The sequence below is a fragment of the Manis pentadactyla genome, chromosome 3 (genome assembly GCF_030020395.1).
Source record: "Manis pentadactyla isolate mManPen7 chromosome 3, mManPen7.hap1, whole genome shotgun sequence".
Taxonomy (NCBI): Eukaryota; Metazoa; Chordata; class Mammalia; order Pholidota; family Manidae; genus Manis; species Manis pentadactyla.
The window spans coordinates 105,259,174-105,284,334 of record NC_080021.1 but is presented as its reverse complement, the minus strand read 5'-3'; the positions used below and the strand labels follow the sequence as shown (position 1 = coordinate 105,284,334).

Here is a 25,161-nt window from a genome sequence, read left to right as displayed (position 1 = left end):
GGGTATTAGAGGGCACTGCCTACACAAAGTTATTATTTCATGTTATTAATTACAAATGTGAAACAGCAAAAGAACCTAGTACAAACCAAAATCCCACAAACACCAGAAAGAGGGCCAAGTGAAACTGAACTCATCAATCTTCCTGATAAATTTTTCAAAATAAAAATCACAAATGTCCTCATGAAGTTACAGAACAGTGTTCAAGACCTTAGGGAGGACTTCAAGAAAGAGTTAGAAACTTACAGTATCCAAAATGAAACATACAATCGAGAGATTTAAAAGCAGATTAGATGAGGTAGAGGAGATGGTAAATGAAATAGAAATTAGAGAACAGGAATACAAAGAAGCTGAGGCACAGAGAGGAAAAAGGATCTCTAGGATTGAAAGAATATTAAGAGAACTGTGTGACCAATTGAAACAATATTTGCATTATAGGGATACCAGAAGAAGAAGACAGAGAAAAAAGGGATAAAAAGTGTCTTTGAGGAAATAATTGCTGTAACATCCCCAATATGGGGAAGGAAATAGTTTCTCAGGCCATGGAAGTGCATAGATTTCCCAGCACAAGTGACACAAGGAAGACAATACTAAGACAGAATAATTAAAATGGCAAAGATCAAGGACAAGGAGAGAGTATTGAAAGAAGCCAGAGAGAGAAAAAAGATCACATACAAAGGAAAATCCATCAGGCTATCATCAGACTTCTCAGCAGAAACCTTACAGGCCAGAAGGGAGTGGCCTGATATATTTAATGCACTGAAACAGAAGGGTCTCCACCCAAGAATACTCTACCTGGAAAGATCATCATTTAAATTTCAAACAGGGATTAAACAATTTTCAGATAAGCAAAAGCTGAGGGAATTTACCTCCATAAACTGTCTCTACAATATATTTTGGAGGGACTGCTATAGATGGAAGTGCTATGAAGGCTAAATAGCTATCACCAGAGAAAATAATAACACAGTAAAGGAAGTAGACGATTTAATTACTAAGAAAATGCAAAATTAAATCAACTACATACAAAGTCAGTCAATGGATACACAAAGAGTACAGAATGTGATACATGGAGGAGGAAGAAAAGAAGGGAGGAAAAAAATGAACCTTTAGATTGTGTTTGAAATAGTGTACCAAAAGAGTTAAGTTAGTTTGTTAGATAGTAAAGAAACTACTCTTGAACCTTTGGTAACCATGAATCTAAAGCCTGCAAAGGCAATAAGTACATATCTATCAATAATCACCCTAAATGTAAATGGACTGAATGCACCAATCAAAAGACATAGAGTTACAAATGGATAAAAAAACAAGACCCATCTGTATGCTGCCTACAGGAGACTCACTTCAAACCTGAAGACATACACAGACTAAAAGTGAAGGGATGGAAAAAGATATTTCATGCAAATAATAAGGAGAAAAAAGCAGGAGTTGCAGTACTTGTATCAGACAAAATAGATTTCAAAACAAGGAAAGTAACAAGAGACAAGGACTTGACATAATCATATAGAGGTCAGTCCAACAAGAGGATATAACCATTATAAATATCTATGCACCCAACACAGGAGCACCTACATATGTGAAACAAATATTAACAGAATTAAAGGGGGAAACAGAATGTAATGCATTCATTTTAGGAGACTTCAACACACCACTCACTCCAAACGTCAGATCAACCAGACAGAAAATAAATTAGGAGACAGAGGCACTGAACAACACATTAGAACAGATGGACCTAACAGACATCTACAGAACACTCTACTCCAAAGCAGCAGGATACACATTCTTCTCAAGTGCCCATGAAACATTATTAAGAATAGATCATATATGCTAGGCCACAAAAAGAGCCTCAGTAAATTCAGAAGGATTGAAATTATACCAACCAGCTTCTCAGACCACAAAAGTATGAAACTAGAAATAAATTATGCAAAGAAAACAAAAAGGCCCACAAACACATGGAGGCTTAATAACATCCTCCTAAATAATCAATGGATCAATGACAAAATAAAAACAGAGATCAAGCAATATATGGACACAAATGACAACAATAATTCAACACTGCAAAATCTGTGGGATGCAGCGAAAGCTGTGCTAAGAGGGAAGTGTACTGCAATACAGGCTTACCTCAGGAAAGAAAAACAATCCCATATGAACAGACTAAACTCACAATTAATAAAACTAGAAAAATAACAAATGAGGCCCAAAGTCAGTAGAAGGAGGGACATAATAAAGATTAGAGCAGAAATAAATAAAATTGAGAAGAAGAAAACAATAGAAAGAACTGATGAAAGCAGCAGCTGGTTCTTCAGAAAATAAACAAAATAGATAAACCGTTAGCCAGACTTATCAAGGACAAAAGAGAGGCTATACAACATAAACGGAATCAGAAATGAGAAAGGAAAAATCACTACAGACACCACAGAAATACAAAGAATTATTACAGAATGCTATGACTAATAATATGCTAATAAACTGGATAACCTAGAATAAATGGACTTTCTAGAAAAATACAACCTTCCAAGACTGACCATGGAAGAAACAGAAAATCTGAACAGATCAATTACCAGCAATGAAATTGAATTGGTAAACAAAAAACTACCTAAGAGCAAAACCCCTGGACCAGAAGGCTTCACCACTGAATTTTATCAAACATAATATTCATACTCCTTAAAGTTTTCCAACAAGTAAAACAGGAGGGAATACTTCCAAACTCATTCTATAGGGCCAGCATCAGTCTAATACTAAAACCAGGCAAAGACACCACAAAAAAAAAAAATTACAGACCAATATCCCTGATGAACATAGATGCAAAAATACACAACAAAATATTAGCAAACCAAATTCAAAAATACATCAAAAAGATCATCCATCATGATCAAGTAGTATTTATTCCAGAGATGCAAGGATGGTACAATTTTCCAAAATCCATCAACATCACCCACCACATCAACAAAAAGGAGAAAAACCACATGATCACCTCCATAGATGCTGAAAAAGCATTCAACAAAATTGAACATCCATTTCTGATAAAACTTCTCAACAAAATGGGTATAGAAAGTAAGTACCTCAACAATATAAAGGCCATATAAGACAAACCCATAGCCAACATCATACTTAATAGCAAAAAGCTAAAAGCTTTTCCTTTCAGATCAGGAACAAGACAAGGATGCCCACCCTCCCCACTGTTATTGAACATAGTGCTGGAGGTCCTAGCCACAGCAATCAGACAACACAAAGAAATAAAAGGCATCCAGATTGGTAAGGAAGTTAAACTGTCAGTGTTTGCAGATTACATGATACTGTACATAAAAAACCCTAAGAATCCACCCCAAAACTACTAGAAGTAGTTATTGAATTCAGCAGAGTTGCAGGATACAAAATTATTACACAAATCTGTGGCATTCCTATATACTAACGATGAACTAGCAGAAAGAGAAATCAGGATAACAATTCCAATCACAATTGCATTGAAAAGAGTAAAATACCTGGGAATAAACCTAATCAAGGAGGTGAAAGACCTATATCCTGAAAACTACAAGACACTCATGAAAGAAATTAAAGAAGACACCAATAAATATATCCTGTGCTTATGGATAGAAAGAATTAAAATTGTCAAAATGACCATCCTGCCTAAAGCAATCTACAGACACTATTCAATCCCTATTAAAACACAAACAGCATTCTTCAACAAACTAGAACAAATACTTCTAAAATTCATATGGACCACAAAAGACCCCAAATAGCTAAAGCAATCCTGAGAAGGAAGAATAAAACTGGGGGCATTACATTTTCTAACTTCAAGCTCTACTACAAAGCCACAGTAATCAGAACAATTTGGTACTGGCACAAGAACAGACCCATAGATCAATGGAACAGAATAGAGAGCCCAGATATAAACTCAAGCATAAATGGTCAATTAATATATGATAAAGTAGCTATGGATATACAATGGGGAAACGACAGCCTCTTTTAACAACTGGTGTTGGCAACACTGGACACCTAAGTGTAAGAGAATGAAACTGGATTACTGTCTAACTCCATACACAAAAGTAAACTCAAAATGGATCAAAGACCTTAATGTAAGTCATGAAATCATAAAAATCTTAGAAGAAAACATAGGCACAAATCTCTTGACTGTAAACTTGAACAACTTTTTCCTAAATGCATCTCCTCCAGCAAGGGAAACAAAAGCAAAAATGAACAAGTGGAACTACATGAAACTAAAAAGCTCTCTACAGCAAAGGACACCATCAGCAGAACAAAAAGGCATCTTACATGATGAGAGAATATATTCATAAATGACATATCCAACAACAGGTTAACAATCTAAATATATAAAGAACGCATATGCTTCATCACCCAAAAAGCAAATAACCCGACTAAAAAATGGGTGGAGAATCTGAACAGACACCTCCAAAGAAGTAATTCAGATGACCAAAAGGCACATGAAAAGATGATCCACATCACTAATTATCAGGGAAATGTGAATTAAAACCCCAATGAGATATCACCTCACACCAGTGAGGATGGCCAACATCGAAAAGACTAGGAACAACAAATGCTAGCAAGGATGCAGAGAAAGGGGAACCCTCCTACACTGCTGGTGGGAATGTAAACTAGTTCAACCATTGTGGAAAGCAATATGGAGGTTCCTCAAAAAACTAAAAATAGAAAAGCACTTCACCCAGGAATTACACTCCTAGGAATTTGTACAAAGGAAACAAGTTCTCAGATTCAGAAGGACATATGCACCCCTATGTTTATTGCAGTACTGTTTACAATAGCCAAGATATGCAAGCAACCTAAGTGTTCATCAGTAGATGAATAGATAAAGAAGATGTGGTACATATGCACAATGGAATACTATACAGCCATAAGAAAGAAACAAATACCATTTGCCACAACATGGATGGAGCTATAGGGTATTATACTCAGTGAAATAAGCCAGGCGGAGAAAGACAAGTACCAAATAATTTCCCTCATTTGTGGAGTATAACAACAAAGCAAAAGTGAAGGAACAAAACAGCAGCAGACTCACAGACTCCAAGAAGGGACTAGCTGTTACCAAAGGGGAGGGGTGTGGGAGGGTGAGTGGGGAGTGAGGGAGAAGGGGATTGAGGGGCATTATGATTGGCACACATGGTGTAGTAGTGACTCTGTGGCATCTTAGTATGGTGATGGACAGTGACTGCAATTGGGTAGGGTGGGACACTTGATAATACGGTTGAATGTAGTAATAACCACAGTGTTGCTCATGTGAAACCTGCATAAGATTGTATGTCTTAATAAAAGACATACCTTAATAAAAAAAAAGAAGATAAATAAAATGAGATAATATGCCTGGAAGTGCTATGTAAAGAGTTAGACATCTTGCAAATGAAAAGTAAATGAGTTACTCAGGGTCAAAAGAAAGAAAAAAAAACTTGGATGGCAAGGTGGGTTGAACCCCTAATGAACTGGGATCTCTCTCATATTATATATAATAAGGTCACAGTTGATAAAAAGTTAACTGAATTCCATATCAGAATTGGAAACAGAGAAGAGATTGTGTTGCCATGTTTTCATCTTATTCTAACCTTGAGTTTATTATTTATTTTTATTCCGTTATTTGAGTAAATGTGTCCATGTGGAGGTTTGATGAACGGTCTTTAGGTAGAAGCTTAAACCTGAATTTCTCCTATATTATTCACTATATTTTTCACTAAGGTTTCCTTTAAAAACCAAATTGATATCCTACCTAGTAGAAGTATATCTTGTGTGGTCCAGAAAATGTTGTTTTTATTCTGGTACTTACTTGAAGAGCCAATTACATTGTAATTCAGAAATTTTATTTTGCTCCAGGTTTCTGACATAATCACAGAAATAACCTTACTGTCTGTATATAATATATCCATTGATTCCCTTTGGGACCTTCAAATGCATGGAGGGTTAATCAGTATATGATAAAGCCATGGAGTTTTCACAGACTATTTAAATTATATAAATTACTAGGTGTTGGTAATATATAATTGCTTATGTCACTTATAGACAAAACACTTGACCATTTCGGGCCTCAGTTCAGTTAAGTAAATTGCTTAATCAAATAACAACATTGAGCTAAAGCAGGATCTTTTTTCAGCTCTAATAGCCTCTTGACTATTAATAATACAGAATTGTTCCTTGAAATTATAGGTTTTAAGGAAATACTGGTAAAGTGTTGAGAATTAATAGGCTTGCACTTTCCATGCATCTAAAAAGCATAATGGTGAGGGATCTTAATCTGTGACATGAAATAGTTAACACATCTCCTTAAGTATATGGAGGGACGTGGTGTGTGAGGGCAACGTGGATCAATAGCTGTGGCACACTAAAAGGCTGTATGAATCCTTGCTTAGTAAAATGGTTGATACCCAACTAATTAATCGTTTATCCCCAAAGGCCTTAATAATTCATCTTTTCAGGTGTGACATCTGCAAAGCCCCTTAGGACGAACAGTCTGCAAAGTGTGTTTTTAGAGAGGGATGCAAATTACAACTCACAAGGAGTATTCATTTGTAAGATCTCATGCTTTGAAGGCAGCCTGAGTTTTCGTGTCTCAAAATCAGAGGTGATACATTATCTAATTAATTAGGTCTGACACTGTTCAGATTTGCTTGCCAGAATTATGTTTATTTAATGTGCTTTAATGTAGCAAATGAGTATTTTGCAGTGAGAAAAAAAATGCCGTGCAGCTGCAGTGATTGAGCGAGTCAGGTCCTGAGGCCACTCCAGTGATCCTTTCTACAATTCATGTGAAACACGTACTGGGAGAGAAAGCATCTGACAATTGGGAGGGTGGTTCTGTAGTCCTAAGAATCTAGAGTGAATTAAAGTCTAGACATCATAATTTTTCAGGGTAAAGGGAGGAGGGAGGAATTGCAGATCAGATATGCCCAAAGTGTTAGAAAGGTAACACCACCCAAGCAGGGATGCGTTGCCAGTCTGCGCGTTGTGAGGGAGGGAGGCAGGCATGGCAGCGCAGCGTCGGGAGCAGCCACGTTCTCAGAAGCAGCAACACAGACAGCGTCCGGAGTAGGCCTCCTCTCGTAAAAGGCAGTCTGCTGCAGGCTGGTGACATGCAAGATTCTCTGATGTTTGAAAATCTCCCGAGTTGGGAATGGCTACTCTAAAGACGTTTGCAAGAAACTCTGATGATCCGGGCAGACATAACTGTGTGTTAGCAATAGTTATTTCAGGAAAATAAATGGTACTTTTGGTAGATTTCTGGTCAATAGACAACTCCCTGAAGAAGAAGCTATCATATTACCCGAAAAAGAAAAATGGAAAACAAAGTTTGGGCATGCCTGCAGGAACGGTAGTGTTTTTAGAAACTACCGAAGAGGCAGAAGCTAAGTGTTGATATGCCCATGCCTCTTACCTGGGAGTACAAGGTGGGAAGAAATGGACAGTGGCTCTGATGAGAAGAGAAGCCCCAGTGTAGCTCGGTGAAGCCACACGCTGACTGCGTCCTGCAGGGCTCTTCATGCAGTGCTGCGGGCTGGTGCGTCGGCGGCAAGCGCGGGTGTCCTATGTAAGTTTCTACTGCTGCAGGATGCAGCTCGGGCTGGAAGTGCTGTTCGTGTCTGTCGGTGCATGTTGCCTCTTTCTGATGTTTTTAATCCCTGTGCTCAGGAGCAGCCAGAGAATCAATCATTTGTACGAGTTTTCGAGGCACCTGAGTATTCTGGTATATGAGATTCTGAGATTTTTTTTTTTTAATCTATCTCTAGTGCCGTGGTACTTTGATAAGGTCGGAAATAAACGGCTGGAGGATTGTTGGGGAAGTCCATTGTCTCAGAGATCTGCATCAGTTTAAACCAGTTGATCGTCTCTTTTACCTAGAGTAGTCCTGTTTTCCTATTTGATGGCTTGAAACAAAAATCTTTTTCAGAGAGAAATACTACAGAGTTTGTCAAATTAAAAATAGCCACAGAGGCTACCGCGAAATCCTGTTTTGAACAGCTTCAGAAACATAGCAGATAATAATCGTTTGATGGATGACACAGCTGTTGCAGTAACACCAGCATTTACAGCAGCTTTATCATTCTGTGACTGTTTCACTGAAATAGCCCTTATTTCATGGACCTGCTGTGTCTTGCAAAATGGCTGTCTGAGCATTAAATTCTACAAGGCAGGCTTACACAAACACTGAAGTATAGGTACTTAAAATGATTGGATGCTAATTGAAATAGGCTGTGCAGTGCGTTAGCCGCCTGGCTCTGAGGAAGCCCCTGCTTTATTTTCACACTCCTTTTGCATGCAGCTACTTTGTTTTCAGGGAGCAGTGTGAAAGGGAACAAGAGGTCTGTGCAGGCTAGCCAAACTGCAGTGCTGAATTACTGAGCGCTGGTTTGAAATTCCTGGCTGCAAAACAAACAGAAAATCTACAAAGAGAGCTAAATCATTACTCAAGGTTATAATATAAAGAAATCTGTGGCCTTGGAAAACTGGCCACTAAAAGAGATATATGTGACTTTTCCAGGACAAGCAAGGTCAACATCTGATATGATCTAAATAATAAAGTTGGAGACCAGGGGTGGGAGGTGAGGAAGGAATAACTATGATCCTATCAAACCTTCAAGATGATATTCAATTTTATTAAACAAGTAAAAGCATAAAAAACCTCTTCAGTTCAAAGGATTTTGTAGTTTTACATGTTCAGTGCCATTTGTCTTTTGAATGCAACAGTTGACACGTGAGGAGTAAATGTAGCAGTGAGGTAGCCAGCAAGGATTTTTAAAGACGACATCAAGCAGGGATGGAATTTTTTTTTTTCCAACAAAAAGTTATTGTGTTTTCATAGGGTTTCAGTGTGAGTGTTAGAAAGTTTTTAAAGTATAAAATTACCCATGTGCAGAAAGTCTTAAAAATAATTTGAAATTAAAAATCCACATTTTTATAGAATAATGAAGACTGACAATTCCATAGCTTTATGATTTTCTTTTATATAATGAATTAGAAGAAATCTGTGTTTAGGTAGCCTACTGAGTAGAGGACTTCTGAAATAAGCTTCTGACAAAGCAATTTTTACCCTTATTTTTGTCCTTTTCTGACATTGAATGTAAATGAATAGAAAGAAGATGCTGCATAATCTGTATTTTTTTAGTCTTGACTGAAAGTTTAGGAGATTTGGTTCATCTGCTAATTCTCAAACGTTTTTACCCTGCATTTTGGTTAAGGAACCACAAAACATGTAGAGCAAATATATTTTAAAGATAAATTCATATGCCGTGGTCACTAGAAATAAGTTTTCCTTTATTTGAGAGCATTTGTCTCTTGGGAACCCTAACCTGTACCCCACCTGCTGCTGTTTTAGCCTCTTTTTCTTTGGCAATTTACTATACAGATCACAACTTTTTTTATAGATGGCTAACCCAAGGCTATGGGTTTGTAAAATCTGAAACCTATTTCACATCCTTGGAGGAAAAGAAACTTCTATGTATGTACCTGCCACTGAGATCTCTAATGTGCCTGCAAAACAGATGACATGTGGGGTCTGGAAGCTGCTCGCTGAATGATCAGGTGGTCAACAGGGCAGAGGGCAGCCCAAGCCCTTCCCTGTACTAGTGACTGGGGTCTTGTCCACTAAGGGGCCCTTAAGTGGACAGTCCTGGTATCCCTTTTGAAGTCTCTTGTCAATTTTCAGGCATGATGACTTAAATCATACCAGTACTAAATTCCAACTAAATCTTATGAATTAAAAGTATGCATATATAAAAATATATGTATTGGATGTAATATGCAAATCAGTTGATACATGAGTGGTATGTATCTTAGTCCTCCACTAGTTCTTATGCCTTTTTTTAGCATGACAGCTTTCCTAAGGATTCCTCCTACTCTAACATTGTCTTTCAGAAAGAGTAAGAAAGTTATGTGGGTTTTGAACAAAGTTATGCACAGATGCCATAGTTCTTCACTTCTAGGTTTTCACCTCCCCCAGCTATCACTTGCCTCTCTCAGGCTCCCTCATCTGACCCTGGCAGTGCTGTCTTCAGTATTCAAAATTTGTCCTGTAGCAAGGGGCCCCCTCCCCCATAGGCTCTGGCCCCTCTCTTTCTCTGTTAGACTCAATGTGTAGACCTCTCTTCTTGGCATTACTATCCAAACTCAAGATCTAGTCTTCATTATTTTGTCTATACCTAATGATCATTCTTTTCAAACCCAGCTTCCTATCAGAATAAATTCTTCTTTTTATCTAAACTGTCCTATTTTTATTTTATTAAATGACTTGAAAATCTGTCAACATAATAAATAAAAGGATACATAAGCATAGTAAATTCTGTGTACATCTAGGTGAAACGCTTCTAAAATATTGACAATTTCATGCATTGGAGAGCAGAGATTGATATGAATTCTTTCTGATTAACTTTTTAATTGAAGTATAGCATCGAGGCAGACAAGTGCAGAAGTGCTGAGGGTGATCAAAGTTCACAAAGTGAGCAAACCCTGTGTAATCAATACTGAAATCAAGAAACCAGCAATTGCCTTCTATTCAGCCTCTCTTCTACTCATCAGTTGTCTTCCCCGCCCCCAGGGGACTCACTAATCTGGCTTCTAACATCAGGGATTTGTTTTTGCTGTTTCTGAATTCTTTACAAATGGACTCATACAATATATGCCCTTTATTGTTCAGCTAATGTTGCTCATCATTATATTTATGAGATGAATCCATGTGGGTGCATGCAGTTGTACTTAGCCTGCTCATTGTCATTGCTGTATAGTGTTCCATTATGTGACTATACCATAATTTAGTTATCCATATTAGTGGTGATAGGCATTTGCATAGATTCCAGCCTGGGGCTATATAAATACTGCTGCTATAAACATTTGTGTTGCATCATTTGGTGTTTATTATGCATTTCTGTTGAATACAAATCTAGGGATGAAATTGCCAAGTCATGGGTTGTATATATATATTTAGCTTACAGAGATAATGGTAAACAACTTGCAAAAGTGATTCACTTAATTTACATACCCACCAGGAATGCCTCACCAAAACTTAGTGTTATCTTTTACATTTTAATCTGTCTGGAAAATGTGTACAAATATCCCATTATGGTTCTACTTGACACTTCTCTGATAACTTATGAAATCAAGCACCTTATATACTGATCGACCATTTGAATATCCTCTTTCATGAAGTACTTGTTCAAGTCCTTGCCTCTTATTCTATTAGACTTTTTTTTTTTGAGGCTTTTTTGTTCAGAAAGGAACAAACAAGGAGAAAAGCAACTGATGATAAAATTATGAGAGACAAGGTGGTATGTATAGACATAATTAGAATGTGGAATCAGACTAACTTGGGTTTGGTTTTTTCTTTCTTTAATTGAAGTATAGTTGACATAAAATATTTTACTTTCAGGTATGTAACTTAGTGATTCAACATTAATGTATATTATGAAGTGGTCACCTCGAGAATGCTACATACCATCTCTTACCATTCAAAGGTGTTACAATATTATTGACTTTATTCCCTGTGCTGTACTTTACATGCCTGTGACTTACTTATTTTACAAATGGAAGTTTGTACTTTTTAATACCTGCCACCTATTTCTTTATGTATTTTAGATTTAGCTCCTTATCAAACACATCATTTACAAATATCTTCTCCCTTCAGTAGGTTGTCTTTTTCTTGTTGATGGTTTCTCTCACTATGCAGAACATTTTAATTTGATGTAGTCTCATTCCTTTATTGTTGCTTTTGTTACCTTTGCCTGAGGGGACAGACCCCCCCACACACACAAAGAAAACATTGCTAAGACTGTTGTCAAAGAGCTTACTGCCTGTTTTCTTCTAGGAGTTTAATGGTTAAGTCTTTAGTCCATATTGAGTTTACTTTTATATATGGTATAAAGAAAGTGATCTAGTTTCATACTTTAGCATGGAGCTGTCCAGTTTTCCCAATGCCATTTATTGAAGAGGTTGTCTTTTCCCCATTGGATATTCTTCCCTCCTTTGTTGAAGATTAATTGACCATATAAGCATGGGTTTATGTATGGACTCTATTCTGTTCCATTGATCTGAGTGTCTGTTTTTACATTGATACAATACTGTTTTTATTACTATAGCTTTGTAGTATAATTTGAAATCAGGGAACATAACTCCAGCCTTGTTCTTTCTCAAGATTGCTTAGGCTAGTCAGGCCTTTTCTGGTTCCATACAAATTTTAGGATTATTTGTTCTAGTTCTGTGAAAAATGCCATTTGTATCTTGAAAGAGATTGCATTAAATGTATAGATTGCTTTGAGAAGTATGGACATTTTAACAATATTAATTCTTCCAATCCATGAGCAGGAAATACTTTCCATTTATTTGTGTCATCTTCAGTTTCTTTCATCAGTGTCTTATAGTTTTCAGAATACAGATCTTTCACCTCTTTGGTTAAAATTCTTCCTAGGTATGGGTTTGATTCTTGAAATTCTGGTTTATTTACTGTGTGATAGTTGGGAGTTCTTTTCTCTTTCTGAACCTGTTATCTCATCTGTATAGTTGGGACAAAACTAAAAGCTTGAAGGTTTATTTTGAGAGTTAAAATGAAATTATGTTTGTCAGCACCTAGCATATTACCTGCTGCATGGTTGTTTTTCAAAAACTGGTAGCCACTATGAAATGAAATTATGAGACAGAGGAACCATGGTAAAAGAGTAGTGGGGGATGGGTGGGAGGAAAATGGTAGATAACTTCTCTCTCCTGGCTTGGTTACTGCCTGTGTTAGTTACTTAATATTACTAGTCTTAAAAAGCTTTGATCAATTGGTTGGATGGTGGCCTAGTCCATATATTAACAATCTCTTATAAGAGTAATTGTATATAGAACATAACTTCTGAGCAATTCAGTACTCTAGTGAAAATTATGGTTGATAGTGACCTGATGCACATTTACATAGTCTTAGAACTTACAAAATATTTTTATGCCAATTATTTCATTTGACATTAAAGAAACCTTTAAGAATAGGCAAGGCAAGTGATGACATCACCATTTGATAGATGAGAAAACTTCAAATTAGAGAAATAACTATATTGCCACAGGTCACAGAGTCAGGAGGCAAGCTGAGGTTCAAACTGAGACTTTTCTTATCCATGTATAATGTTTTATTCATCTTGTTTGGAATATATTTCTTTTTTTTATTTTATTTCTTTTTTTATTTTGGTATCATTAATCTACAATTACTTGAGGAACATTATGTTTACCAGACTCCCCCCATCACCAAGCTCCCCCCCCATACACCATTACAGTCACTGTCCATCAGCGTGGTAAGATGCTGTAGAATCACTACTTGTCTTCTCTGTGTTGCACAGCCCTCCCTGTGCCCCCCCCCACATTATACATTCTAATCATAAAGCCCCCTTTCTTTTTTCTGCCCCCTTATCCCTCCCTTCCCAACCATCCTCCACAGTCCCTTTCCCTTTGGTAACTGTTAGTCCATTCTTGGGTTCTGTGAGTCTGCTGCTGTTTTGCTCCTTCAGTTTTTTCTTTGTTCTTATACTCCACAGATGAGTGAAATAATTTGATACTTGTCTTTCTCTGCCTGGCTTATTTCACTAAGCATAATACTCTCTAGCTCCATCCATGTTGTTGCAAATGGTAGGATTTGTTTTCTTCTTATGGCTGAATTATTTGGAATATATTTCTAAATTTAAATAATGGGATTATAATTGTTTAATTAATGCTAAACTTTTATAGTACTTCTCAGTATAAAAATCAATTACCATTGAACTTGATAAGTGCTAAAGTACCAGTTAATAAAGATTTCTGGTTAGTACAGTTATAGGTGTTGTACTTTTTTGAATTAAAGTTTTTCTCTCACAATTCATACTTTTTCTACATTATCAGAATTGTCTTATGAGTTGAAATAAGCTTAAGCTACACAATTATTTACTATGTATGCATAGGAAAATATGTTTTCATGACAAATAACTTCTTAAAGAGTTTTTTTGTGCCATCACTGCTGATCTTCCACAGATAAAGAGTAAGATTCATATCTTTAGTGGTATATATGTATATAAATTCATCAACAAGCTCACTTCCCATTCAGGCCCAGAAGTTGCAAAACACTAACTTAATCTTCCCCTTTGTGCTTCTTAACATTTATAATCATGTTCATCTATTTCACTTTCTATTAATAAAATGTCCTCAGGTACTGAAGCTTATAATACAGTAAAATTTAAAGTTCTGCAAAAATTCTATCATCAAGTAGTATTTTCATTATGAAATGTTTTAAATATTTGTGATTGTTATTCTGAAGCTGAGGTTCAGAATATCTGTGATATATGTAATGGAATATAATCTATATTTATGTCCCTTAAATCACTGGGAGCTTTTCCAGGTATGTCTTAAGAGGTCCTTGAAGGATGGTATTGGGCTTTTAAGATCTATGTCTTTTAAAGTCAAACTTATATGTATTTTGCCTGGTATGCTCTTAAAGGTATTTTCTCAAGAGATCAATGACTTTTCAGATTTGGGACTGTCTGTGTTTTAGTAGCTTTCAGTTTGGGCCATAGTAAAATCCTTAATTTGATCCTTCCAATTTTTAAGGTGCCATTAATCCTAAAATTTTTCTAATTTATGCTCATCTCCCTAGGATGTGAACATATCCTTCAGAAGATCTATGCTTACAGGAGAGCAGTAGACCTCAGCTTTGGAATTAACAACCACGAGTGTTTAAAACATTTCACAATAAAAATATTACTTGATGATACAATTTTTTAAGAGCTTTAAATTTTGTTTTAATTATAAGCTTCAGTACATGAGGAAGTTTTATTAATAGAAAAAGAGATACATGAATATGGCTATTCCTGTTAAGAAGCAGAGAAGGGGAAGATGAAATTAAGTTCATGGTTTGCAGCTTCTGGGCCTGTGTGGGGACTGAGCTTGTTGACGAGTTTTCAGGGGCACAGGACCCACCAGAAGCTTCAAAGCTTCTCAGCACACTCCCAGTTATCACTCATTGCTTTCCCGTCCCATTCAAGAGGCAGTTTGTTTGTTTTTTTGTTTATTTTTAGGGAGATAACTTTTTTCAGCTTTATTGAGGTATAACTGATGAATGAAATTGTAAGGTAGTTAATGTGTACCTCGTGGCAATTTGATATATGTATACATTGTAAGAGGATTCCTTTCATCTAATTAATATACCCATTGCCTCACATATTTATCTCTCTCTCTCTCTCCCTTTTTTTTTGGTGAGAATATTTAAATTCTACTGCCTTAGTAAATTTCAGTTCTATAACCAGTGTTACCAAGTATAGTCATTAGATCCTCAGACTTTACTCATTTTATAGCTGAAAGTTTGAACCCTTTCACCAACCAATTTTCCTCATTCCCCAGCTCCTAGCAACTACTTTTTCACTCTCTGTCTCTATGAGTTGCCACATTTAAGTGATATCACACAGTAATTATCTTTCTCTGGTTTATTCACTTAGCATAATGCTCTCAAGACCCATCCACGTTGTCACAAATGGCAGGACTTTTTTCTCATGACTGATGATACTCCATTATAATATATATGCATATGCTGTAATGTAGATATAGACCCACTGTAATATATATATGCATTGTTTTATATATATATATACATACCCATACATACCATATCTTCTTTATCTTATCTGTTGATATACACTTAGGTTTCTATATCTTGGTTATTATGAATAATGCCATAATGAAGAGGGAGTATGGAGAGGTAGTTCAATGTGTGAATGACAGACTCTGGGGCAGAGGCCTAAAATTTATACAGTTCAGACCCTTGGGCAAGTCACTCTATCACTCTGCCTCAATTTCCCTTTCTATTAAATGAGGCATAACAAGAGACTCTTACTGGTAGGTTTTCTGTGAAACATTACATGTGTTAAACTCTGAAAACACTTGGCACAGAGTAAGTGCTCAGTTAAGTGTGAACTATTGTAATTATTGTTATTCTTACCTCCCTCCGTGTAATTAAACAAGAGCACCACTTCTCCTGTGGTAAAAAAGTTGTTGAAAAAGAGCCAGCACTTTTGGAAGGATGAATTCACTGTTTCAAAGAAAGCTTTTGTAAAGTGCATTTAATTATCTGGAGCTGCAGTAGCCATCATCCATCTGTTTGTTTATGAAGTCCTTGCTCAGCACATACTTTTGCCCAGGCATATCCAGAAAGTTCAAAACACAGAGAGGAATTAAAGTCCAAATCCCTACCTTCAGGGAGGCCTAGCCTAGTGGTGGAGATATACAAGAAGAACATTTAAATGTTTGACCTAACCAGAATATTTGACAATAGGAAGAAAATAAAAGGTATACCACCTTCAGCAGAGAATACCAAAGAGGCATTAAAGAGAGAAAGCTAGATTTCTATAGACTGACAGAGAAGGAGGTCTACATTCTGAGAATATATTACATAAAACCAAAGTTATATATATTTAGTATGATCACATTTACTCTACATGTGTTTATGTCTGTATTGCTATTTGCATAGGAGGTCTAGAAGGCTATACCAATGTGTGCAGTTATAGAGGAACAGGTGAGGTTTTACTTTTTATATCATTAGACATTTTATAATAAACATGTTTAATTGTTGTAATAAATGCCTTTAATTTATCCCTTACCTTCCAGAAAGGCTTATAAAATATAAATAAATATATATAATACATATTTTAGCTCATCAGAAAACACTAAAGTTGAAATGCATTGAGTGAAAATAGTCCAGAATTGAGGAATCTGTTAATTGAGAAACTTCCATATGCCCTCAGAGTTCTCTGAAAGGAGAAGGGCAAGGGGCCTGTCCTTCCATGGGGTCTGATGTGTACATGTGCTCAAGTGTGGGTTCAGGTCAAGTCTTTCACTCGGCATGCGAAGACACTGTTTCATGCAGGTTGCTCAAATCCTACTAAATTTATTTGCACTCTGACATGCCTTTAGTGCTAAGATGCTTCCTAAGTAAAAAAGATCAGGAGGAATATATGAGATCTGAGCAGAGGACCATAAACCATCTTAAGAGTTATGGCCATTAATTTATGCTGATGTAATGCGTCATCCTCCACCAAGGACACGTGCCCCTCATGATAGTCAGGAGCCTGATGCGTTGGCCATTCCAGTGTCTCAAAACACTTTTCCCTTCACTTCTGATACCTCATTCTTCTGTTTCCAAATTTCTCTTCCTAATCCTTCTCATACATGTTATGTCCTTGGTTTCTCGTTTATATTGGTGTTACTTCAAGAGGTCACATATCTGTGTTGAATTCTTAGAGAAATTGACAAACAGCAACAAACATTTGAGAACGAAAACTTAAAGAAAGTAAATTTAGGAGAAATGGCCAAAATAACTGGGGACATAGTCTATGTATATGCTGATGGCTGCTCAGTCCATGTGCCTAGCTCAGATCCCTCTTTCAAGCTTCAGACCCACGTACTCAGACACCTCCATTTGGAAGTTGCACAGGCATTGCAAACATACCTCCACAAGACTGACCTCCATCTTCTTCATCCTATTCCTCAGCACCTCTCTTCTCCTTTCATTCTCCCACCAAAACCTGTATCTGCTTCCACTTTATCAAAAGCATCCTTGTGCTGCCAGTAGTCAAGCTGAAACAAGTCACTGTCCCTCCCCTTTGCTGTCAGATCCAGCCAGTCAGTATGTTCCGTCGCTGCAAACTCTTGAGCGCAGGCATCTGGCCTCTTCTCAGTCCCACCGGTCTCCACCTTCATCAGGGGACCTGCTAATCCTGCCCAGATGGCTGCAGCTCCTGACCGGTCTCCCACTCTGAGTGTGAATTCTTCAATAATCCTTTCTTCACCCTACAGCTGCCATTGTGATTTTTCTCATATGCAGTCATATTATTTCCTTGCTCAGAACCCTCAGTGGCTTCCTGTGCTCTGAGACCATAATACAATCTGGTCAACGTGCTTCAAGGCCCTTCTGGATCAAGCCCTTGTGTGCCTCCGTACCTCTCAGCCCCTTCCCACGCAGGTTCCAGCAGCAGTGAAGGTCACTCATTCCCCACACCTGCTGCTCTCTTTTGCATCCACTCCTCAGGAGAGTCTGTTCTCAAGTCCCCCTTCCTACAACAGTGCTTACTATCCCTTACCCTCATCACTCCTGGAATTTTGTGCCCCTCTTTGAACCATAAACTCCTGCAGTTTCCCTTTTCTTGTTGTATCCTGTTGCCCAGCAAGAATGCCTGGCCTGTGGCAGATGGTCAAGACATATTTGTTGGATAAATAAATAAATAGTGCTGGAGAAATATTACCAAAGTCCTTTTCTATTCCACCCTCTATTCCTAGTGGTCATTATCATATACAATTTTTATTTTATATTTCTGTAAAATTCATTATATACGCGTGTATATGCTTATATCAACATACACATACAGCTTGATGAGGACAGGAAGTTAGGTTCCAGTGGCTCTTCAGTATTTATAAAATAGAAGATAAATTTTGTTGCTAGAGTTTGAAACTATGTAATCGTTTACTCTTCAGGCCCTTTTTATTGCTTGGATTATAATGTGTTTAATTTCCTTTAAGAATCTAGAGCAAGAACAGGTTTATTTACCCATGCCAAGGGCCTGCTGGAGTGCAGAAGAGATCTGAGCTTGGTTTAAATGATGAAATCAACCAAAACCCACTAACTAACTTCATTTAAAAATAGGAGTACAAAATAGGTAAATATGTTTTAAAAAAACATATTTTAAAGTATCATTAAGTGCAGCCATTTAAAAAATAAAACACCACTGGATTATTTTTTATTTCAATGCTTGCATTAAACATTTTACCAGCTCTGTGTATTAAACACTGTCCTAACATCTTTCCCATTGTAAAACTAGTGGTCCTATTTTAGGGGATGTGTCATTCCCCTGTGTTCCCCCCCATAATAGCTCAGGCAGGTAGCAGGGGTCTGAGGCAGCCTTTGTGTTGTGGTCAGAGACCTTCTATTGCCAGATGACCTTTCTGCTGAATAGATATGCTTCCCACTGAGCTGGCCTCTGTTTGTTCTTTTTCTTGGTATTACATTGAGATAACAGCCAATTCTCTTCTGTTTGAATCATCAGAAGTAGCTTCACTTTTTGTTTACTGTTTTTTTTTCCCTTGCACTTTTGCAAAGAACTTCTCACTATTCTCTCCATCACCAAATAATAAATAATTTATATACTCCATTCTGATTTCCAAACAGCAACGCAGAGTAAAGAAGGGCAAGCCACTTCACCCAGCTCTGTGACTAAGGCCCTGGGTATGCTGGAGTTTCTGCAGTTTCTGTCTCTCATAATTTTCTTTACATTATTATTATTATTATTATTATTATTATTATTATTATTGGTGATAGTCTTAATGAATTTGTGAAACTTCCCCAAGTGACTCATTGACTTCTCTTTGGTTGCTTCATTATTGGGAAAATCAGGTTGTTCTTTGGGGCATATACTAGACTATGAAGTAAAGTGACAGCCTCTCAAAGGGGGTGAGCCAGGACCATTTTTCTACGAAGATGAGTAGGAAGGAGACACTTAGACCCAGAAGATTCGCTTCTTCATTGCTGTTCAAGAGTTCTCATTGAAGAGGGACAGTGCAGGATGGTGGAGAAGGGGGAGTTAACAAAAGAATCCACTTGGAAGGTCCGGAATCTCTCTCCTCCCCTCCTCTCCAAGATCACACACCTCTATTTTAATAATCACTTTCCAAAGCATCAAGGGTGGGACAGATAAGGCAATTTGGTGACATCACTTCTTTTTAATTTACACCATAGAATTCATTGGCAGGTCCCAGCAGTGATCAGCGGATTCTTTAGGTCACTAGCATGAGGATTCTTAGGGGTATTTGTCAAAAAAAAAAAAATGCAGATCTCTGGGAACCATCCCAGACCCATAGAATGTGCATCTCAGGAAAGGATCTTCATCATTTAAATTTTAATAATCTCTTAGTGTGACTGTTGTGCTTTGAGGAGAGCTCAGAAAAGCAAAGGAAATTTGAAAGTGAGGATCACTGGGTGTCAGGAATTGGGAGAATCTGGGTGTCCAGCCTTGGGGCTCGGCTGCTGGGAGTCCTTTCTTTGCGGTGAGTCAGCTCACCTTGAGTCAGGTTGTGTCAAGTTACTCGAGGTTCACATTCCTAGGAGAGAGGCTCCAAGCGGTCCAGCTTGATTGATCCTGTTGGGCCATGAGAGGGCAGGATGACCTGACCAACTTGCTCACCAAGTCTGCTGACATTCCCCAGCTACAGAAATGGGGATTATGGAAGAGACAGCTGATGGCAATGGAGCTTGTAGGAAAATCCAGAATTGCTTTCCATTGGAATTAGTGCCTGGTAAAAAGTCATCAAGAGTGAAGACTTAATGTTTGAATTGATTTAAGTAACTAATAATGACATTAAAGATTTTATTCAGACATTCTATAAATTTTGGCATCTTACTGAATTACGGTATTGAATTACAAAGTTTGCAGAATCAGCTAAACAACACTGTGAAGAACAAACACATCAGTAAAAGAGCCAAATAAAATACCTTGTATTCTTTAACTCCTTGCAAGGTACAGCTTTTATTGCTAGATCCAGGAGTCATATCATTTATTTCTCCTTCAGTAGCCCTGAGCTTATGGGAACCATGGGTCTAAGCAGACACAGTTCTGGTAAATGTCTAGCATATAAGATATAATGCAGATTTCATCTTCCTACAATGATGGACAATGACTGCAATGGGGTATTGGGGGGATTCAGTAATAAGGGTGAATGTAATAACCACATTGTTTTTCTTGTGAAACCTTCATAAGAGTGTATATCAATGATACCTTAATTTTAAAAAAAAGATATAAAGCAGATTTCATAGGAAGTTCTATTCTTGAGATTCTTATTATTTTATCTATTTTGTTTATTTTCTCAAAGAACCAGCTCTTCATTTCATTAATTTTTTCTGTTGTTTTATTCTTCTCAATTTTATTTATTTCTTCTTTGATCTTTATTATGTCCCTCCTTCTGCTGACTTTGGGCCTCATTTGTTCTTCTTTTTCCAGATTCAATAATTATGAATTTAGACTATTCATTTGGGATAGTTCTTCCTTCTTTAAATAGGCCTGGATTGCTGTATACTTTCCTCTTAAAATTGCCTTTGCTGCATCCCACATAAATTGGGGTGTGGTGCTGTTGTTTTCACTTGTCTGCATATGTTGCTTGATCTCTGTTTTAACTTGGTCATTGATCCATTGATTATTTAGGAGCATGTTGTTAAGCCTCTGTGTGTTTGTGAGCCTTTTTGTTTTCTTTGTACAATTTATTTCTAGTTTTATACCTTTGTGATCTGAGAAGTTGGTTGGTAGAATTTCAATATTTTTTAATTTACTGAGGCTCTTTTTGTGGCCTAATATGTGGTCTATTCTGGAAAATGTTCCATGTGCACTTGAGAAGAGTGTGTATCCTGCTGCTCTTGGGTGTAGAGTTCTGTAAATGTCTGTTAGATTCATCTGTTCTAGTGTGCTGTTCAGTGTCTCTGTGTCTTTACTTATTTTCTGTCTGGTTGATTTGTCCTTTGGAGTAAGTGGTGTGTTGAAGTCTCCTAAAATGAACGCATTGCATTCTTTTTCCTCCTTTAATCCTGTTAGTATTTCTTTCGCATATGTCGGTGCTGCTGTATTGGGTGCATATATATTTATAATGGTTATATCCTGTTGTTGGACTGACCCCTTTATCATTATGCAATGTCCTCCTTTATCTCTTGTTACTTTATTTGTTTTGAAGTCTATTTGGTCTCATACAAGTACTGCAACACCTGCTTTTTTCTCCCTGTTGTTTGCATGAAATATCTTTTTTCCATCCCTTCACTTTTAGTCTGTGTATGTCTGTGGGTTTGAGGTGAGTCTGTGGTAGACAGCATATAGATGGGTCTTGCTTTTTTATCCATTCTATTACTCTGTGTCTTTTGATTAGTGCATTCAGTCCATTTACATTTAGGGTGATTATCGATAGATATGTACTTATAGCCATAGCAGGCTTTGGATTCATGGTTACCAAAGGTTCAAGGGTAGCTTCTTTACTATCCAACTGTCTAACTTAATTCACTTATTACACTATTATAAACACAGTCTGATGATTCTTTGTTTCTCTCCCTTCTTTTTCTTCCTCCTTCATTCTTTATGTTAGGTGTTTTATTCTGTACTCTTATATTTCCTTTGACTGATTTTGTGGATAGCTGATTTTATTTTGGATTTGGTTAGTATTTGGTTGGTCTCCTTTCTTTGCTGTGGTTTTATTTTCTCTGATGAGATCTGTTTAGCCTTAGGATCCCTTCTATTTAGAGCAGTCCTTTTAAAATACACCATAGAGATGGTTTGTGGGAGGTAAATTCCCTCAACTTTTGCTTATCTGGAAATTGTTTAACCCTCCTTCAAATTTAAATGATAATCTTGCTGGATACAGTATTCTTGATTTGAGGACCTTCTGTTTCATTGCATTGAATATATCATGCCATTCTCTTCTGACCTGTAAAGCTTCTGCTGAGAAGTCTTATGATAGCCTAATGGGTCTTCCTTTGTAGGTGATCTTTTTTCTCTCTCTGGCTGCTTTTAATATTGTGTCCTTGTCTTTGATCTTTGCCATTTTAATTATTACATGTCTTACTGTTGTCCTCCTTGGGTCCCTTGTGTTGGGAGATCTGTGGGCTTCTATGGTCTGAGAGACTATTTCCTCCCCCAGTTTGGGGAAGTTTTCTGCAATTATTTCTTCAAAGGCACTTTCTATCCCTTTTCTTTCTCTCTTCTTCTTCTGGTACCCCTTTAATGTGAATATTGTTCCATTTGGATTGGTCACACAGTTCTCTTAATATTCTTTCATTCCTGGAGATCCTTTTATCTCTCTCTGCCTCAGCTTCTCTGTATTCCTGTTCTCTGATTTCTAGTCCATTAGCAGTCTCTTCTGCCTCATCCAGTCTGCTCTTCAATCCTTCCATTGTTTGTTTCATTTCTGTTATTTCCCTCTGGAATTCATCCCTTAGCTCTTGCATATTTCTGTGTAGATCTGTCAACATGCTTATGACTTTTATTTTGAATTCTTTTCCAGGAAGATTGGTGATTTAGGTCTCTACAGGCCCACTCTCTGGTCTTTAAGGGATTTTGGACTGAACAAGATTCTTTTGCCTTTTCATGGTGATGGAAGTGATTGCTGGTGAGAGGCACATGTGTCAGCTGGGAGAACAAAGTCCCTTTTTGCTTGCTGGTCACCCTGGCTGTCTCCACTGCTTGTGCCAGTCAACTGCACACAGGGTGCAGCCTCTGGGTTGATCCCCTGAACTGCCGTGTGTGGGGGAGCCTTCAGAATGGCCTAGGGCACTGGCAGTGCAGTGGTTGCAGAAGATCAGCATGTGTTTGCCACAAGAACAGAGCTCTTATGTGCTTTACAGACTCCCTGCCAGCTTACTCTGCCTGTGCCAGTTGGCTGCATGCAGGGGGCAGCCTCTGGGTTGATCCCCTGAGCTGCCATGGGTGGGGCGGCCCTCAGGATGGCCTAGGGCACTGGGGGTTGTTGCAGGCAATCAACGTGTGTTCACCATGAGAACAAAGCTCCTATGTGCTCTCCGGTCTTCACACTGGCTTCCTCTGCCTGTGCTGGTCGGCCACGCGCAGGGTGCAGCCTCTGGGTTAATCTCCTGAGGTGTCATGGGTGGAGTTGCCCTCGGGATGGCCTAGGGCATTGGCAGGGGTTTCAGGCAAGCAGCATGTGTTCACTGCAAGAATAAAGCCCCTTTGTGCCTTCCTGACTCTGCCCCAGTCTCCGCTGTCTGTGTCGGTTGACTGCAGGCAGGGGGCAGTCTCTGGGTCTGGACCGTTTAGCCATGCACTGGGAGAACCCTCTGTGTGGTTGCTGTGGGCAGGGCTGCTCCCCTCGTTGCTCCAGAGCAATGGTGGATCAACCAATTCGCTTGCAGTGCCGTTGGGGGGGGAATGAATGGCAGGCTCCTTATCACCATAAGGGGCTTCAGAGCTGCGTTGCCACCCAGGGGTTTAGGGTGCCTGACGTTCTGGTTATTTAGCAGTCCTGTGCTTCCACTCCCTCCACTCTCTGATTTTTTTCCTCCCGCCGGTGAGCTGGGGTTGGGGGAGTGCTCGGGTCCCCCAAGGTCATGGTTTTGTATCTTACCTTTTTCTGTGAGATGCTGAGTTCTCGCAGATGTAGATGTAGTCTGGCTGTTTTACTGTATCTTCTGGTCACTATTTTAGGAATAGTTGTATTCGCTGTATTTTCAAAATATATATGGTTTTGGAAGGAGATTTCTGCCACCCTACTCATGCTGCCATCTTGAGAATGCTCCCTGCCCCGTGACTCTGGAGAAAAAGGCAGTCATTTGTCATTGACGCAGTTTCCTCTGTGATTAGATTTCAAGTTATAGGCCTAGATAACTGCTAGACCTCTGATGGGCCTCACATAAGTACTGATGTGCCATTTAGTACTACCAGAATTCGATTCCCAGCATTCCCCTGTTAGTGCCACGGCTGCTTCAGAAATGGGCAAGGCCAGCCTCACAGTGGGGGGTAGACACAGGAGACTGCAGGGGCCTGCATTGTTGATGGTGAGCTCCTAGGTGCAAATGGAAGAGCACACAGACAATTACTCCCATAGTAAATGAATTGGCCCTTGAAGAAAATAAAGTCTGTTCATATTCTCCCATGCAAAAATGGTTTTTAAAATTTATTTATTTTAAATAATGGCTCCTCTTTTTGTAAAGTATAGACAAACACAATAAATGTTTTTATAATGGTTTCTAAATTACCAGTAGTCCATCTGAGCTCAAGATTTTAAGTTTCAGAGTAAAGCCCCACCATCAGTTACTGTTAGTAATATGAACCAATTTCTCTGGTTTCAAACTATGTGACTTAATTGCAACCAGAATGGTGAAACTTTGATCAGATTAAATATGGAACTTAATGATTCAACTTTTCTTCATTCCCTGCCAATCTTTCATAAATTTCAATAGTATTAAAATTATTTTATAGTAACCTCAAATAATAGCTAATCAATAAATACAGAGCATCAGTGTGCCACATATGGCTTTCAGCTTCATACAATAAAAAAGGTTAGAACTTTTGCAAACTTTGGACAAAAAACAATGATCTCAGACAATATCATAATATGAACCAGGGTGAAACTGACATAAGCAATAATAAAAAGAAGTGAATAATTATGCCAACCTTATTAGATATGCCAGTCATGTAC

The 25,161-nt window shown here is 37.9% G+C and overlaps 1 protein-coding gene across 7 annotated transcripts in view; it reads left to right on the top strand.

Moving 5' to 3' along the window:
• The window catches only part of CACNB2 (calcium voltage-gated channel auxiliary subunit beta 2), a 419,726-nt gene that overhangs the window by 137,710 nt on the left and 256,855 nt on the right, over positions 1-25,161 (top strand). The window contains exon 1 of one of the 7 annotated variants that reach the window (XM_036881154.2): positions 6,992-7,540. The exons of the other annotated variants lie outside the window; for them this stretch is intronic. Within the exon in view, the coding sequence (XP_036737049.2) occupies positions 7,493-7,540 (48 nt within the window). The 5' untranslated portion in view covers positions 6,992-7,492. Of the gene's footprint in view, positions 1-6,991; positions 7,541-25,161 lie in introns of those variants that run through there. 7 annotated transcript variants of the gene reach the window in all.